Raw genomic sequence first — 18,212 nt, forward strand, 5'->3', positions numbered from 1 at the left:
AATAAAACATCAGGTTCTACAATCCTGTCTATATCTAATTCTTTCACAGCTTAACATTATTTTAAAAAAGAGTTATTATCATCTCTGAGCATTTTCCTGCATATGCCGTGTATCACATGTGCCTGCTCTTACTGATGATGAACTGTTACACAGAACTGTGAGTCTCTTTCTTCCCCAAGCTGCTTTTGGTCATGGTGTCTCATCACAGCAGGAGTAACCCTTAGTAAGACATACACCCTCCTCTAGTTTTTTTTTTTTAAAGGATTTATTTATTTATGGATTTTATGTATATGAGTGCACTGTCTTCTTGCACACCAGTCGAGGGCATCAAATCACCTTATGGTTGTGAGCCACCATGTGGTTGCTGGGAATTGAACTCAGGACCTCTGGAAGAGCACCTAGTGCTCTTAATCCCTGAGCCATCTCTCCAGCCCCACCCTCCTCTAGTTAACAGCTCTGCTCCTATTATAGTTAGACAAGAGTCATGTGACACCAGAACAGGCCCAGATTTTGAAAGCTAGAAATCCAGGGTTCTGGGGTCTTATGTGATAATCAGGAGATCTCAAATTCCTAAAATATTAGGGCTAAAGAGATGGCTAAGGAGTTAAGAGTGTCGACTGTTCTTGGAGAAGACATTGGTTCCATTCCCAGCACCCATGTGGTAGCTCAAAGGCACCTCTAATTCCAATTCCAGGGGACCCAATGGCCTCTTCTGGTTGTTACAGGTACCAGGCACACATGTGCACATATACATGTAGAACAAACATTCATACAAAAAATATTTTTAAAATTCATAAACTATTGAGTGTTAATGATGCTATCTAAGGACTTTTCTACATATAAACTCATGGCAGCTGACAATAGTCTATAACCCTAGTTTCAGAAGAGCCAATGCACTCTCTGGCCTTCCAGGGCACTGTAGACATGTAGTACACAACAATATATGCAGGAAAAAAACCCACATACATAAAAAAAATTAATCTTAAAATCAAATTCAAATGCCATTTAGGTAATTAGAATCTACATATTTAGTTGGGCAGTGGTGGCACACACCTTTAATCCCAGCACTTGGGAGACAGAGGCAGGTGGATCTCCGTGACAAGTTCGAGGCCAGCCTGAACTATAAAGCAAGTTCCAGGACAGCTAGAGCTGTTACACAGAGAAATCCTGTCTTGAAAAACCAAAATAAAATAAAATCTACATATTTATAGTTTCTATCACATGCTTCCCCTTTTCCCAATACTGAAGATCGAACCGAAATTTCTCTACATGCTAGACAAGCACTATAATAGTTTTCGGTTTTGGATGGGGCTTGATGGAACATGCCTTTAATCCCAGTGCTAGGAGGTGGAAGCAGGAACAGACAGATGTCTGAGTTCAAGGAGAGCTTGGTCTAAACAGCAAGGCCAGCCAGGGCTACATAGGGAGACTGTGACAGGAGAAGAAAGAAGAGGAGGAGATGACAATAACAAACCAAACACAATTTTGAGACACTCTCCTTATATTTCCCAGACTGTCTTTGAATTGCAGATCCTCCTGCTTCAGCCTCCTAAGTAGCTAGAAATGTGAAAAATTCACCACCATGTTCACTGTAAGTGTCTTTAAAAGAACTTGAAAAAGGAGCTGATCTAATAGTGAGGGAAGACTGTTCCTAGACAGCTACTGAAACAGCCAAAGACTCTGGCCCTATTTTTACAGAAACTATGTCTGTTACTATGGCTTTGGCTTACTTCCAAATGGACGCACAGATGAACCATAGGAGTACAAACTTTTCAGTACCCAAGCCATAAGATCTACATAGTAGAACTCTCCTTTGTTCTAACAAATCTTTTTAAACAATTACTTGCCTTTCTCATAAAACTAAACTAAATCTTGACTAGGGTGGTGGCAGTTCATGCCTTCAACCCCAGCACTCAGGAGGCACAGGCAGGTGGATTTCTGGGTTCCAGGTCAACAGGGTGTACAGAAGTTCTAGGACAACCAAGGCTACACAGAGAAACCCTGTCTTACTAAAAAACAAGACTAAAATTTTAAGTTCAGGTGTGAGAATCTTAGCGTGGTTAGGTTTTAAAAGCAGAATTTCACAAAGTGTACCTACATAGGCAATGAATGGGCCTACAAAGAAGATGCCTGTGCACACCCCTCCTTTGTAGCACATGCAAACCGAGCCACGGCATGCAAACACCAGACTAGGGTACAAGAACAGTGATGATACATTTCAGTCAACACTCACCCTCTAGATTCTCCAGAAAGGAACTGGACATGAGAGCTCACTGTGATTAGGCCATTTCTCTGTTGAACCTGATGGTTGGTGTTCCAAGTCAGACATAAACTGGTCTGTGTCAAAGAAGACAACATCACTACTGAATGGAACAAACCAGAGGGTGAACAATCCACTACACTGCCCAGTACTGTTTTTTGTTTTGTTTTGCTTTGTTTCCTGAGTAAGAGAAATGTAATTCTCCTTTACTTATCAATTACTGTTATGTATAATGGCTCCCCACATTTTACTAGACAATGTAATACTGGAGTCCAAATCATTTATGTTTTTTGGAACTCAGAGATCCACCTGCCTCTGTTACCTGGGTTCTGGGATTTAAAGGCATGCACCACCATGGCTAGGCATAACAAATAATTTTTACTTAAAAAGGTAATGCTTTTAAATAACTTACAATTATGGCTTTAAGGTTTATTTATTTATTTGTTTGTTTGTTTTTCAAGACAGGGTTTCTCTTGTAGTCCTGGCTGGCTGTCCTGGACTCCAGGACACAGCATAATACCACACGCCCAGTGTAAATTCAGTTTTAAACACATAATTTTTTGAGCTTGGCAGTGGTGGCACACACCTTTAATCCCAGCACTAGCACTCGGGAGGCAGAGGCAGGTGGATCTCTGTGAGTTCAAGGCTAGCCTCATCTACAAAGCCAGTCCAGGACAGCCAAGGCTACACAGAGAAACCCTATCTCGAAAAACCAAAAATAAATAAATAAATAAAAATTACCTGCACTCCAGAAGATGGCACCCGATCTCATTACAGATGGTTGGGAGCTAGCATGTGATTGCTGGGAATTGAACTCAAGACCCCTGGAAGGGCAGTCAGTGCCCTTAACCTCTGAGCCATCTCTCCAACTCAACACATAGTTTTTATTACAATAGATAAGAAGTTCACAAGTCTCCTCCTTTAACCTATATGAACTATTCTAGGCCTTTACTATACAACTTCTCAGACATATAAATTCAACTTTGAAAGGAAAGAATATGTATGTTGCATCTGTAAACCCTAATTAATACCTTTATTTTTGTTTTGTTTTTTCCAGACAAGGTTTCTCTGTGTAGCCTTGGCTGTCCTGGACTCCCTTTGTGGAATAGGCTGGCCTTGAACTCACAGAGATCTGCCTGCCTAGTGCTGGGATTAAAGGTGTGAGCACCACACTCTTACCTTAAGCAAACAAAAGATGAGCCAATTTGTAGTAAGTGTACTCTCACAAAAGGGTTAAAACCCAGCAATTCTTCATTGTATAATTTTACTGCCAAGTGTTTTGTTTTTATTTTTTATTTTTAAGAGACTGGTTAAAATGATCTTTTCTAAGGGTGCCCAATCTTGTTGTAAAGGACCTCCAAAACAGACTTCAAAGTGTTGGTGGGATGTGTGACTCTGAGTTAGGCATCAACATTGGCAAAGAGGTCAACAGACACTGGATGCCTTTTGTGACTTAGTACCTAAGTTGCTGGTACTTCACTGCTGTGCTCCATTGAAAGCAGCAGTCTTCCAGCACCCTTCTAATTCCTTGAAGCAGTGTTTATAGATCAAAAACAACAAACTCCACAAACTTCAGGACTGAAGAGATGGCTAAGCAATTAAAAGCATGTATTGCTCTTGCAGAGGAAACAAATATGAGTCTCAAAATCCTATCAGGCCTAAAATTCCACCTCAGAGGATCTAATACCTTCTCTAGACTCTAAAGGCACCTGGAGACTCTCATGTACACCTACCTACCTACCTCTACACACACAGACACACACACACACACACACACACACACAATTAAAAAAAACAATCTTGAAACGACAAGAAAAGACACCAGGCATGTTGGAGCAAGCCTGTCATACCAGCATTCAGGGATTTAGAGGCAGGTGGATCTCTGTGAGTTCGAGAGCCTGGTCTACTGAACCGGTTCCAAGTCATCCAAGGTTATGCAGAGAAACTCTGTCTCAAACAACAACAACAATAAAAAGCTGTCACAACAATACACGTTTATAATCCCATCACTTACTAAATGGAGGCAAAAAGATCAAGGCCAGCCCCAGCTATACAGCTAGTTCAAGGCCAGTCTAAGCTGCATGAGAATTTATCTCAAAAAGCATGTTAGTGCTGGACTAAAGAGATGGCTGTAGTGGTAAAGAGCACCAGCTACTCTTGCAGAGGACCACCCATAACTTAAGTTTGAAAGGATCTGAAACTCTCTGATGACCCTCACTGGCACCAACAGGAAAATATCCATCATAGCTTTCTCCATCTAGACATTTAAGGTCTGAAGACTGTTCCCTTACAGAGACTGCTCCTATGTGGTTAGCTAAATCTGTCTTCTTAATTCAGCTGTGCACAATAACCCTGACTCCCTTCTCAACTGTATATTATAAACATGCTAAATTTCTGGAGCGCTGAAGTTTCTCTATCAGAGAGCCCAGTTCACCCAACTCGAGCTTTTCTGTGTGTTCATGTCTCATTTCTTCATTCCTCTACTGCCCCAGCTACGTCAAGTCCCTGGAGCTGTGCAAGGACCCAGCAAAGTGGTGCCTGGATGGGGTCCTGATCAGGGACGTGAACATGTCCTGACTACATGCAACTCTTATTGGCCAGACAAAAGAAAGCTTCTGTAAGAAACATGCTTACACAGGTAATGGAATAAAGGGAAGAAATAAGGATAGAGAAACAAATAAAGGAATAGAGGGGAGCACATTTCAATTTGTAAGGTATAAAGCACTGGGACGAGTAATCTAGAGACAGGCAGTTCTATGTGAACATGTAAAATGTAGAGACAGGCAGTTCTATGTGAACATGTAGAAAGTAGAGACAGGCAGTTCTATGTGAACACGTAGAAAGTAGAGACAGGCAGTTCTATGTGAACATGTAGAATGTAGAGACAGGCAGTTCTATGTTAACATGTAGAAAGTAGAGACAGGCAGTTCTATGTTAACATGTAGAAAGTAGAGACAGGCAGTTCTATGTGAACACGTAGAAAGTAGAGACAGGCAGTTCTATGTGAACACGTAGAAAGTAGAGACAGGCAGTTCTATGTGAACATGTGGAAAGTAGAGACAGGCAGTTCTATGTGAACACGTAGAAAGTAGAGACAGGCAGTTCTATGTGAACACGTGGAAAGTAGAGACAGGCAGTTCTATGTGAACACGTAGAAAGGAGAGACAGGCAGTTCTATGTGAACACGTAGAAAGTAGAGACAGGCAGTTCTATGTGAACATGTGGAAAGTAGAGACAGGCAGTTCTATGTGAACATGTAGAAAGTAGAGACAGGCAGTTCTATGTGAACACGTGGAAAGTAGAGACAGGCAGTTCTATGTGAACATGTGGAAAGTAGAGACAGGCAGTTCTATGTGAACATGTAGAATGTAGAGACAGGCAGTTCTATGTGAACACGTAGAAAGTAGAGACAGGCAGTTCTATGTGAACACGTAGAGTGTAGAGACAGGCAGTTCTATGTGAACATGTAGAATGTAGAGACAGGCAGTTCTATGTGAACACGTAGAGTGTAGAGACAGGCAGTTCTATGTGAACATGTGGAAAGTAGAGACAGGCAGTCTAGGTGAACATGTGGAAAGTAGAGACAGGCAGTTCTATGTGAACATGTAGAAAGTAGAGACAGGCAGTTCTATGTGAACATGTGGAAAGTAGAGACAGGCAGTCTAGGTGAACATGTGGAAAGTAGAGACAGGCAGTTCTATGTGAACATGTGGAAAGTAGAGACAGGCAGTTCTATGTGAACATGTGGAAAGTAGAGACAGGCAGTTCTATGTGAACATGTGGAAAGTAGAGACAGGCAGTTCTATGTGAACATGTGGAAAGTAGAGACAGGCAGTTCTATGTGAACATGTAGAAAGGAGAGACAGGCAGTTCTATGTGAACATGTGGAAAGTAGAGACAGGCAGTTCTATGTGAACATGTGGAAAGTAGAGACAGGCAGTTCTATGTGAACATGTAGAAAGGAGAGACAGGCAGTTCTATGTGAACATGTGGAAAGTAGAGACAGGCAGTTCTATGTGAACACGTAGAAAGTAGAGACAGGCAGTTCTATGTTAACATGTAGAATGTAGAGACAGGCAGTTCTATGTGCACATGTAGAATGTAGAGACAGGCAGTTCTATGTGAACATGTGGAAAGTAGAGACAGGCAGTTCTATGTGAACATGTGGAAAGTAGAGACAGGCAGTTCTATGTGAACATGTAGAAAGTAGAGACAGGCAGTTCTATGTGAACATGTAGAATGTAGAGACAAGCAGTTCTATGTGAACATGTGGAAAGTAGAGACAGGCAGTTCTATGTGAACATGTAGAAAGGAGAGACAGGCAGTTCTATGTGAACATGTGGAAAGTAGAGACAGGCAGTTCTATGTGAACATGTGGAAAGTAGAGACAGGCAGTTCTATGTGAACACGTAGAATGTAGAGACAGGCAGTTCTATGTGCACATGTAGAATGTAGAGACAGGCAGTTCCTTCTATTTGGGGGTGGGGAGAGGCTCATAACTCATATCCATCTGAAGTATAGGGAATAAATTGCTGGTGTAAATGTAACAGCTATAAATGAGATATCTTTTTAAAGATTTATGTGTTTGAGTGTTTGCCTGAATGTATGTCTACGCATCACACGCATGCAGTGCTCCAGGAAGCCAGAAGAGGGCATCAGATCCTCTGCAACTGAAGTGGTTGTCAGCTGCTGTCACATAGATAATGGGAAATGAACCGGGGTTCAGTGAGTAATTTCTCCAGTCCTTTAAATGAAGTCTCTATACCACCCTTTTCAAGGCCCAGGGAATATTACAAGGGGTGTAAGAATAGAAGAACCAGCACCCAAAACAAAGCTTTTGACTCTAGTAATGATCCATCTTCAAGTCAGGCTAGGCTTGATTCTTAGCACTTGGGAGGCAGAGGCAGGCAGATCTCTGTGAGTTCCCGGCTAGCCTTGTTTACACAGTAAGTTCCAAGACAGTCAGGGATACACATAGAGAAAACCTATCTCAAAAAAAATAAACAAATCCATCTTCTAAATAACTTGAGAACACAAATTGTAAAACAGAATAACTGATCTTTAAGAAACGAGATGTGCTACTGTACCAGAGCAGACTTTACTGGTATGTTTAGAGTCCAGATGCTCTCCAAACTACTTACCACATGCAAGAGTATTTAAGTTTCATATAAAGCTGGATTCAAACTCCAGTCATAATATTTGTAGTCACAGAGTATTGGGAGAAAGCTTAGCTCTCCAATGTAAAGGCTCAGGTGCTGCTTCCTCCTGCTGGCCTAGGCCTGGTCCTGGAAGCTTCTAGCCTCTGCATAAACTAATCTAGGCCTAGAATGTTTTCAGCCTCTGAGACTTACTGCTTAATGAGTTCGACCTTACCTGCTCTTTCTAAGCTCTTGCTGGCTGGATCAACTCAGCTGTTCTGGCTCAAACTCTTCTCCCAGCTGTCTTATTTAATCTGGCTTCTCTCTTGGCCCAAAATTGCTCTGCTTGGCCTCAAACTAACTCAGCAATCTACTCTAATCTGGCTTCTTATTTTCTGGCTTGTTCCATCTTCACCTGAGTTCTCTCTCTGCAATCCATCTCTCTATTACTGTCCTGGTAAAACTGCCTCTTAAGTAGCTGGGTGTATCTTGCTCTGTCAAGTCTCTGATTTGCCACCTTTTCTGCCACTCAATTAGACATCACTTTCAAACATGGGTACTTCCTTCTACAAACTAACTTTACCTTCATTTGGGATTAAAGGCATGTACCACTTTGCCTGGACCTAAGCTTTTCTTTACCTGATACTTACTCTATACCAGGCTGGCCTTGAACTCAACTGTTTGCCTCTGTCCCCTGGACTGAAGATGTGTTTGTATTACAGCTGGATCACACAGACCTACAAGGCCTTTGGATGTGATCGCTTGCCAGAGCAGCCATGTTCTGAATTAGCATTTTCCTACACTCTGATAAATGCCTAAAAATTTACATTTTATACCTTGTTATAAAAAAGATTACAATTGGAGCTGGAGAGATGGCTCTGTGGATAGGAGTACTGCCTACTTTCCCAGAGGACCCAGGTTCAATTCTAAGCACCTACATTGCAGTTTACAACCACTTGTAGCCCCAGTCACAGGGGATATGAGGGCACCAGGGACAAATTGTGGTACACAGGCATACATGCAGACAAAACACCATACACACACAAAAAATAAATTTTTGTTTGCTTTGGTTTTTTGACAAAAGGTCTCACTATGTAGCTCATTCTGGCCTCAAACTCAGAGATCTGCCTGCCTCTGCCTATCAAACTCTGGGATTAAGGATGTGCACCACCACATGCAGCAATTTTTTCCCCCAAGACAGGGTTTCTCTGTGTAACAGCCCTGGCTGTCCTGGACTTTCTCTGTAGACCATGCTGGCCTCGAACTCACAGAAGAACTGCCTGCCTCTGCCTCCCGAGTGCTGGGATCAAAGGAGTGCATCACTACACCCAACAGCAATTTATTTTTAAAGGCTACAACTAAGTTACTCTTGTGGAGATACATAAACTCACTTGATATAGCAAAAGATTTTTTCAAATGTTTCACTGGATCTAGAAACTACTTTTTCTTTTTCCCTTTCTTTTTTAGGCAGGGTCTCTTTATTTTGAAGCTCTAGCTGTCCTGCAGCTCACTATGTAATAAACTAGGCTGGCAGAGATGATTCTGGGATTAAAGGCATACACCACCACATTCAGCTTAAACTAATTTTTCTTACTGCATATTCCAAGATGGTAGAATCTTAAGGTCCTGAATCTTTTGCTACAACCCAAGTCTATATAAGCATCTATATAAACATTGGGTTTTTTTGGTTTTGTTTGTTTTTTTCGAGACAGGGTTTCTCTGTGTAGCCTTGGCCATCCTGGACTCACTTTGTAGACTAAGCTGGCCTCGAACTCACAGCGATCCACCTGCCTCTGCCTCCCGAGTGCTGGGATTAAAGGCGTGCGCCACCACGCCCGGCCTTGTTTTTTGTTTTTCGAGACAGGGTTTCTCTGTGTAGCCTTGGCTGTCCTGGACTCGCTTTGTAGATCACGCTGGCCTTGAACTCACAGCAGTCCACCTGCTTCTGCCTCCCAAGTGCTGGGATTAAAGGCACGGCAAAGAACTTAAATTTATTTATTTATTTATTTATTTATTTATTTATTTATTAAGTGTATAGTGTTTTTGCCTGCACGTATGCTTCCATGCCAGAGAGGGCACCAGAACTCATTATAAGATGGTTGTGAGCCACCATGTGGTTGCTGGGAATTGAACTCAGGACTTTTGGAAGAGCAGCCAGTGTGTGCTCTTAGCCTCTGAGTCATCTTTCCAGCCCTACATAAGCATTCTTTATTAGTTCTTTAAACCTTTGAAATTCTTCATCATAAAAACATTTGAGGGCTGAAAAGATGGCTCAGTGGTTAAGAGCGCTGCCTGCTCTTCCAAAAGTCCTGAGATCAATTCCCAGCAACCACATGGTGGCTTACAACCATCTATAATGTAATCTGATACCCTCTTCAGCAGATAAAGCACTCACTCATATGCAATAAATAAAATAAATAAATTATTTTTAAAAAGATTTAATAAGTACATTTGAAGGCTAATGATACATGTATGTAGCCAAAGGAGATCCCAGTATTCCAGTTAAAGGAGAAATATTATCTACGTTTTTATATCCCCTAGGACCTATAAATGGAGTAATTATATATCTCATTGATGATATCCTGTCCCTACTGGCTATAAATGGCTTCCTGTATTATTTAAATATAATTGTCTATGGCCAGCAAGATGGCTCAGAGGTTAAAGGTACCTGACACCAAGCTTGGTTACTGAATTTGATTTTGGAATCAATATTGTTGAAAAAGAACTGACTCAAAGCTGGGCAGTGGTGGCACTCACCTTTAATCCCAGCACTCGGGAGGCAGAGGCAGGTGGATCACTGTGAGTTCGAGGCCAGCCTGGTCTACAAAGCGAGTCCAGAACAGCCAAGCCTACACTGAAAAATCCTATCTCTAATAACGAAAGAAAGAAAGAAAGAAAGAAAGAAAGAAAGAAAGAAAGAAAGAAAGAAAGAAAGAAAGAAGGAAGGAAGGAAGAAGAACTGACTCCTATAAGTTGTTCTCCAAACTCCACAATCATTTCCAGGGACTCTCCTGCCTATACACATACACACAAAATAATAAAAATGTAATAAAATATTTATGTAAATACAATGAACACCACTGCTCATACACAGAAACACAAAATAACTTAAAATGTAATAAGATACGTATATAAACACAATAAAACCCAACTATCCAATAAATGTACCAAAACAACTTTAGAGAGACATATTTAATATTTACCTCTCCACTCATCCTCCATAATAGGCTTCTCTACCCCTGTCCAGCAACCATTTGAATCTTGTGTTTATTATTCCTTTGCTTTTAAAAGGCAGGCATTGTATCAGACATCTATAATTTTAGCACTTGGGAGCCTGAGCTATTTGCAAGGATCTACATTTTAAAAAGCAAAGGAAAACAAACCTAGCAAGCACCTATTTTTCCCTCCAGGAGACAGGGTTTTTCTCTGTGTAGCCCTGGCTGTCCTGGACTCTTGTAGAGCAGGCTCAACGATCTGCCACCACATCAAGCTAGCACCTCCTTCTTACAACACGGGGAGCTGAAGCAACTGAGGGACTATCTAGATCGTCAACTGTCAAATCAGCAACTGACCTACATTCAGGATCAACATGTTGCTGCTTAGAGCCGGCAAGTGGCAGTGGCATCTTTCACCACAGCGGCAGGTTGAACTACACTAAATGTGCATCCTCTTCTCTGAGGGAAGAGCTGCAGCTCTGGTTCTGATAGTCTATGAACAAAGGAAGACAAGTGGGAGGGGAAACTCTAATGGAAAGTTGTAACACAATTTAATTAGCTCAATCACAAAGTAAAGCTCTGAAACCACTAGTCCAGGTTTGCAATACTATAATTTTATTTTAAAAGTTTAAAAGATAACTGTGATTATTTCTATTTATGTATTTTTCCCCTGATACAAGGTTTCTCTGTGTAGCCCTAGTTGTCCTGGAACTCGCTTTGTAGACCAGGCTGGCCTCAAACTCAGAGATCTGCCTGTCTCTGCATCTTAAGTGCTGGAATTAAAGGTGTGACCCACCACCGCCAGGTGTGTGTGCGCATGTATGTATGTATATCTGTCTGTCTGTCTAAAATCTGGAGGGGTGTGTGTGTGTGTGTGTGTTGCTTAAGCAGTTTTGTTCTTTTCAGGATGGGGTTTCTCTATGTAGCCCTGACTATCCTGGAACTCACCCTGTAGACCCTCAAACTCATAGAAAGGCTCAAGAAAAATTACATCTTGAGAGCAGACACGTGGGCCAGATGTGGACTTGCATACTTTTTATCATAGTACTTGGGATGCAAAGGCAGGTGAATCTCTGTTCAAGGCCAGCATTCTACATAGTGAAATCCTGTCTTAAAAAACAAAAGCAGACATTCACAAAAAAAATCCAAACAAGAAGTCACCTGACAAATGGCCAGGAATGTGACCCTACAGTAGTACGCTAGTACAGAATGTGCAGCTGAAAAGAAATTCACTTGGAAAGCTTAAGTTAAACATCAAAAAATGCAATTTAAAAAATTACTTACTGAATTTTTACTGAAAAAATTATACAAAAAAATTAATAAATAAAAAATAAAATAAAAATAAAAATAAAAAATTATACAGCTCAGGTATCTGTGGATATAGAATACAGACTACTTCTTTCACTCCATTTACAGGTTGGCATCAACCAGCTTTACCGAGTTTTCTGATAAGTGGCAATGTGAAAATTCAATAGCCTGTTTTGTTGTGTTTGAGACAGGTTTTCTGTGTAGCCTTGGCTGTCCTGGACTCTCTTTGTGGACCAGACTGGCCTCGAACTCACAGAGATCTGCCTGCCTCTGCTTCTCGAGCTGGGATTAAAGGGGTGTGCCACCACTGCCTGATCTGTTCTTTCTTTTTGATACAGAGTCTCTACGCAGCTGAGGAAGGCCAGGTTGGGCTATGTAATGAGGCCGTGTCTTAAAACAAAAGAACACAGACCTAATCCCTTCTCCCATCCACACCATACTGAGTGGCAGCTGTAGTGGTACAAGAGCTCGATCTAGAATAACAATTCCAGCCTCTGCAATATAGATATTGCAGTGTCTATAACTGGTGTGACATTTGGGAAGTCCAACTCTAAATGTTACCACCTACTCAGATGTACTGCATGGTAAGGATTGGATTAGATAACAAATAAAAACATTGCTAATTTGAGTTGCTCTAGTTTACATATACATTTTATGTTTACAACAAAGACCTGGGATATCACCCTCATGTCTTTGAAAACTATGCTCTACTGTACCATTTGTACCTTTGCCAAAGACTGCTCTCCCTGGCAAAATCTCTCTGTTTTTACTGAGTTGCCCACTGATTTGAATTTACTAAAAACATGTATTCATCTTCTAAAACCCACTCAAATTATCACTGACTGGTGGTACAAATCCCTATGAAATCTGTCATGCATATCTTCTAACATGGATCTTGCATACTTTGGTTATAGTAACTCTAACTGCCTGCATCATATTGACTATTAGTCAGGCACTAGGTGTGAAGAGAGGGCCCCAGAAGCTTACAGGTTACATATTATTTGTCTTCTTTGCCCTTTGTGCTTAGGACTTTACATTTAACTGTTTTTTATGTGTATGAATATTTTGCGTACATCTCTGCACCACAGGCAGTACCCACGAAACCAGAAGAAGGCACTGGATCCACCAGGACTGGAGTTGTAGGTTATGAACTGACATGCTGGTCCTGGGAATCAGACTCTGGAAGAACAGCAAGTGCTCTTAGCCACTGAGATATCATTCTACCTCTATAACTGGGCACTTAATGACAGCTTTTCCATTAAGGAATGGACTTAGTGCCACTCCAAACCTACAGGAGCTAGCTGGTCTAGAATTATTTTCCTATGGCAGATTAATATAGAACTAGAAAAAAAAACTAAAATTCTATATCCAGTTTCAGAATCTTCAGGATTTTCGTTAGATGGTAGTTACAGGAAACTATAGATGGTATTACAGGTAATGTATGTGGTGGCTAACTTCTGTCATTTCAGCATTCAGGAGGCTGAGGTAGAAGAAGAATCACCATGTAACTGAGTCAGCCTGAGCTATACACTGAGTGTCAGTTCTGCAAGAACCTCCCCATCCCCCCACCCCCAAGCCCTAGGGTATAATCCTGAATACTACACAGCTCTGGCAGTACATACTTGTAATCTTAGCGCTTGGGAGGATCAGAAGTTTATGGTCACTCTCTACTATACAGCAAGTTCAAGGCTAGTCTAACTCAACTCAAAATACATAAGCATACACATACACATGGGGTAGTCGGGGGAGGTAGGGAGGAGACGGGACTTACCATCATCTAAAGTGATATCTTGTAGACCAATGGCTGCAAAGTTAGGTTCCTGATCTTCAGGTTCAGGTTTAATGCTCACAGGTGCACCACCAGGTGGAAACGATGCTGGGTCACATAGACTGTGACACACTAAGGGTGAAGGTGTAGAAAGACCTCCTTGGCCTGTACTTTGTGCTTGAGTTGAGTGCTGTCCAGAATGCATTCTGGTAGCTGGAGATGGTGAGGAGGCAGTTCCTGAGCTGGGAGATTGATAAGGCATAGACTGCAGCTGAGGGGATGATGGCCCAGAAAGCGGTGAACTAGCCAGGGGATGAGAGGCTGCTGGGGAAGCTGTTGTAGCAGATCCTGGATGTGAAGGGCAGAATGTAATAGGCTGTAAATGAGAAGAAGGCTGACCTGTGACCTGGTCTGCCACTGGAGAAGAAAGAGATCTTTGTCCTGCATTTGAACAATGGTATCCCATTGACTGCAGCTGAGGTGGGGTTTGCACAGAATGAGGTGAATGTGCTAAGAGATGTCCTGTTTCATCTGACTTTGAAGAATGAAATGGCATTGGTGACAGTGGTTGACAGCCAAGATTTACTAAGCTAGAAAGAGCTGCATCCTGCTGAAACAAAACTGGATCAAATTCTTGACCAGAAGCAGGATTCATAGGAAGACAACTTGGTCCATTATACACATTAGTTTGAATAGACTGATAGGAAGCCCCCATAGGAGATGTTGATGTAACTTGAAAAGGCTGGTGCATGACTGAAGATGGTATTATGTGCTGTTCTTTACCAGCACTCTCATCTCTACACTGCAACTGTGGCAAATGGGATGAGGTTATCATAGATGCATATGCTGGCTGGATTTGACATATCAAGCTTCTCGGTGCTGACAATACAGTGTCATGTAGGTGCCCTGTGTCTGAGGAAGGCCTCTGGGTCTGGGCAGAATGAGGCACAGGTAAGGATGGAACTGAAGATAAATCAGTATCTTCTCTTTGTTCTTGCTTCATCAAAACTGAAAATTAAAAATTAAAACAAATGTTATTATATAGCTTAAAAAATGATTACGACATAACCTAATTCTAGGATACATAACACATATGGGGATGAACTCAATGCCTTTAGAGAAGGAAATCCATGTAAAATGTTTTATTTGTGTGTATACATACATGCATAATATGTACATACATATATACATACAAATAATTTTCACTTAGAAAGATTACATTCATTCATTCAATTTGTGTGAGTGCATATATTTGCCAGGCATATGTGTGAAGATCAGAGGACAGTTGTGGGAATTGGCCCTCTCCTTTTATCATTCAGATCCTAAGGATCAAACTGAGATCATCAGGCTTAGCACTAACTGCCTTTACCTACTGAGCCAGTGGGCTAGTCCTTTTTATGCTTTTTACATGTTTTTCATTATGTGTATTATCATCCAAAAATAATTAAAAACAGACAGACAGACCCAAGCATAGTGGTACACAAACCTTTAATCCCAATACTTCTGAGTCAGAGGCAAGCAGATCTCTAAATTCAAGGTCAGCCTGGTATACATACCAAGTTCTGGGCCACAAAACGCTACTAGGTGAGGCCCTGTCTCAAAAACAAAGTAAATGACATTTATTATACAAAAATGCCATAATGAAACCTACTACTTTTTTTTATCCCCCAAGACAGTGTTTCTCTGTGTAACTTTGACTGTCTTGGACTCACTTGGTAGACCAGGCTGTCCTGGAACTCACAGCGATCTGCCCGCCTCTGCCTCCCTGAGTGCTGGGCTAAAGGTATGTACCACTACACCCACCTGAAATCCACAACTTTTATGTTAACTTAAAAGTTAAATATATGGAAGGCTGAGGAGATGGGTCAGTAGGTAAAATGCTTGCTGTATAACTGTGAAAGCCTAAGTTTAAATCCCCACGACCCATGTGAAAAAAAGGAAAAAAGTCAGGCCATTTTGAAATTCCAGTAGTGCTTCAGCAAAACAGGAGAAGGGAGGCAGGAGAATCCTAGCAGCTAATAGGCTAGCTAATCTGGCACACGGTGGCCAAAGACTACAGAGATCCTGTCTTAAACAAGTGGCAAGGTGGACAGGCGTGGTGGTGCACGCCTTTAACCCCAACATCTGGGAGGCAGAGGAACGTGATCAAGCTTGGTCCACAGAGCAAGTTCCAGGACAGCCAAGGCTACACAGAGAAGCCCTGTCTCAAAACAAACAAACAAACAAACAGACAGACAAACAGACAAAACACCAAAAAAACCAAGATGCAAGGCAAGGACTGACACCTGAGACTGGAAGGTGTCCTCTGGCCTTCAAATATGGATAAGCAAGCACAGTGCTTATCATTTGTATAAAATACTCATTTGCACATATACATAAGAACTGTTTAAGACATAATTAAAAATTAGAGGCTGTTCATTGGATGGTAGATGCTTGTAATCCCAGCACTCCAGAGACAGGTGGATCGGGGGCAGCCTGGTCTACAGAGTGAGTTCCTGGACAGCCAGGGATACAGAGAACCCCTGACTTGAAAAGAAAAAGGACTGCTAAATGTAAAAACAAGAAAACCACCAAAAATAATCTTATAGCCTATAAAGCACTGAGTCTAAGATTCCCAATCTGAAAAAAACTACTCATGTGTAAGTTTGATTCTCTACCACTGTGGGACTATCAAGAGAAAAACTGATGAGGCAGCACACCTGTAATGCCAGTGCTTAGCAGAACAAAGATAGGAAGGAGTACAGCCTGGGTTATTTAGTTCCTATCTAAAGAAGCCAAAAGAAAAACAAAACAAAACAAAACAACAACAATAAAACAGCAAAAAATAATGTAAAAAAGAAAAAGTACTCAAATCCAAAAGAAGCCAATAAACAAATTCAACAAAGTTACAGTGCATAAAACCAACACATAAATCCAGGTTTGGTGGCACATGCCTTTAATCCCAGCATTCAGGAGGCACAGGCAGATGTATCTCTGATTCCAGGCCAGTTTAGCCTACACAGAGATACACTATTGAAAAAACCAACAGTAGCAACAAAAACAAAACAAAAACCCAACACATTAAAAAAATTATTTCTGACTGGGTGTGGTAGCACACGCCTTTAATCCCAGCACTTGGGAGGCAGAGGCAGATGGATTGCTGTGAGTTGAGTTCGAGGCCACCCTGGTCTACAAAGTGAGTCCAGGACAGCCAAGGCCAACACAAAGAGACCCTGTCTCAAAAAACCAACAACAAAACCAAAACCAAAACAAAACAAAACAAAAAAGTCTGCATAGTTACAGTAAATAATATAAAAAGTTGCTCCTTCAGGGGACCGAGATTTGCTTACCAGCACACACTCCGCAGCTTAAAACAGTCTTTAAAAAAAAAAAAAAGATTTATTATGTATTCAGTGTTATGCCTGCATGTACACCTGCAGGCCAGAAAAGGACACCAGATCTCATTATAGATGGCTGTAAACCATCATGTGGTTGCTGGCCTTTGGAAGAGTAGCCAGTGCTCTTAACCTCTAAGCCATCTCTCTAGGCCAAGATTCATTTCTTTTTATGTACACTGGTATGAGGGTGCCAGATCCTCTGGAACTAGAGTCACAGACAATTGTAAACTGCCATTTAGGTGCTGGGAATTGAACCCATATTCTCTGGAAGAGGAGCCAGTGCTCTTAACCACTGAGCTATCTCTCCAGCTCTCCAGCCCACTCCTAGCTTCCCATCTTTAACTCCAGTCCCAGGGAATCCAATGCTCTTCTGGCCTCCAAGGACATTGTGTGTAAGTGGTACACAGACATACATGCAGGCAAAATACTCATACACATAAAAACTAAATAGAAAAAATTTTAATTAACAACTTTCATGATTACTACAAAATACTTCATTTACTGTCAAAATAAGACAAAAAGCTGGAGAAATGGCTGAGCAGTTGAGAGCACCTATTTGTCTTGCTGTGATCCCAGGTTCCTACCACCTACATGGTGACTTACAATAATCCACAGCTCTAGTGCCAGGGGATCTGATGCCCTCTTCCTACCTTCACCAACAGCAGGCATGCATAAACATAAAATAAAAATAAATAATTCTTTTTTATTTTTGTTTTTTAAGACAGGGTCTCACTATGTAGCTCATAGCTGTCCATTATGTTTCTGCTTCCTGAGTGCTGAGATTAAAAGTGTATGCCCAAAATAAATCTAAAAGGGGGAAAAAGACGAGACCAAAAATAGGTCAAATCTGATCTACGTATTGAATTCAAGCCCTGTCTAGTTTAAGTCTCTTTATACAAACAATGTCTCAGTCTTAGGTCAGTTCCAAATGCACTGTGAGGAAGTCATAGTGCTGGAAGGTTAATTTTGTATTCAAAGTCACTTATTAGTTGAAGTCTGATTTTGGATCTTTTGTTCTGGAATAAGAACTGAGTCCTGATAATGTAACTTACCATAAACAAACAAGAAAGCATGCATGCACTCACACACTTGGAAGGCAGATACTGGTAGATCTCTATGTATTCCAGGTCAACATGTTTGTAGGTT

At 41.3% G+C, this 18,212-nt stretch overlaps 1 protein-coding gene across 1 annotated transcript in view; it reads right to left on the minus strand.

Annotated features, from left to right (window-relative positions):
• NFATC3 (nuclear factor of activated T cells 3) overlaps window positions 1–18,212 on the minus strand; it is a 71,798-nt gene that overhangs the window by 11,990 nt on the left and 41,596 nt on the right. The window contains 3 exon segments of the mRNA XM_084755673.1: window positions 2,234–2,270; window positions 2,273–2,337; window positions 13,693–14,697. Of these exon segments, the coding sequence (XP_084611799.1) occupies window positions 2,234–2,270; window positions 2,273–2,337; window positions 13,693–14,697 (1,107 nt within the window).

Source organism: Acomys minous (assembly GCF_964271855.1).
Source record: "Acomys minous genome assembly, chromosome: 14".
NCBI classification, from domain to species: domain Eukaryota; kingdom Metazoa; phylum Chordata; class Mammalia; order Rodentia; family Muridae; genus Acomys; species Acomys minous.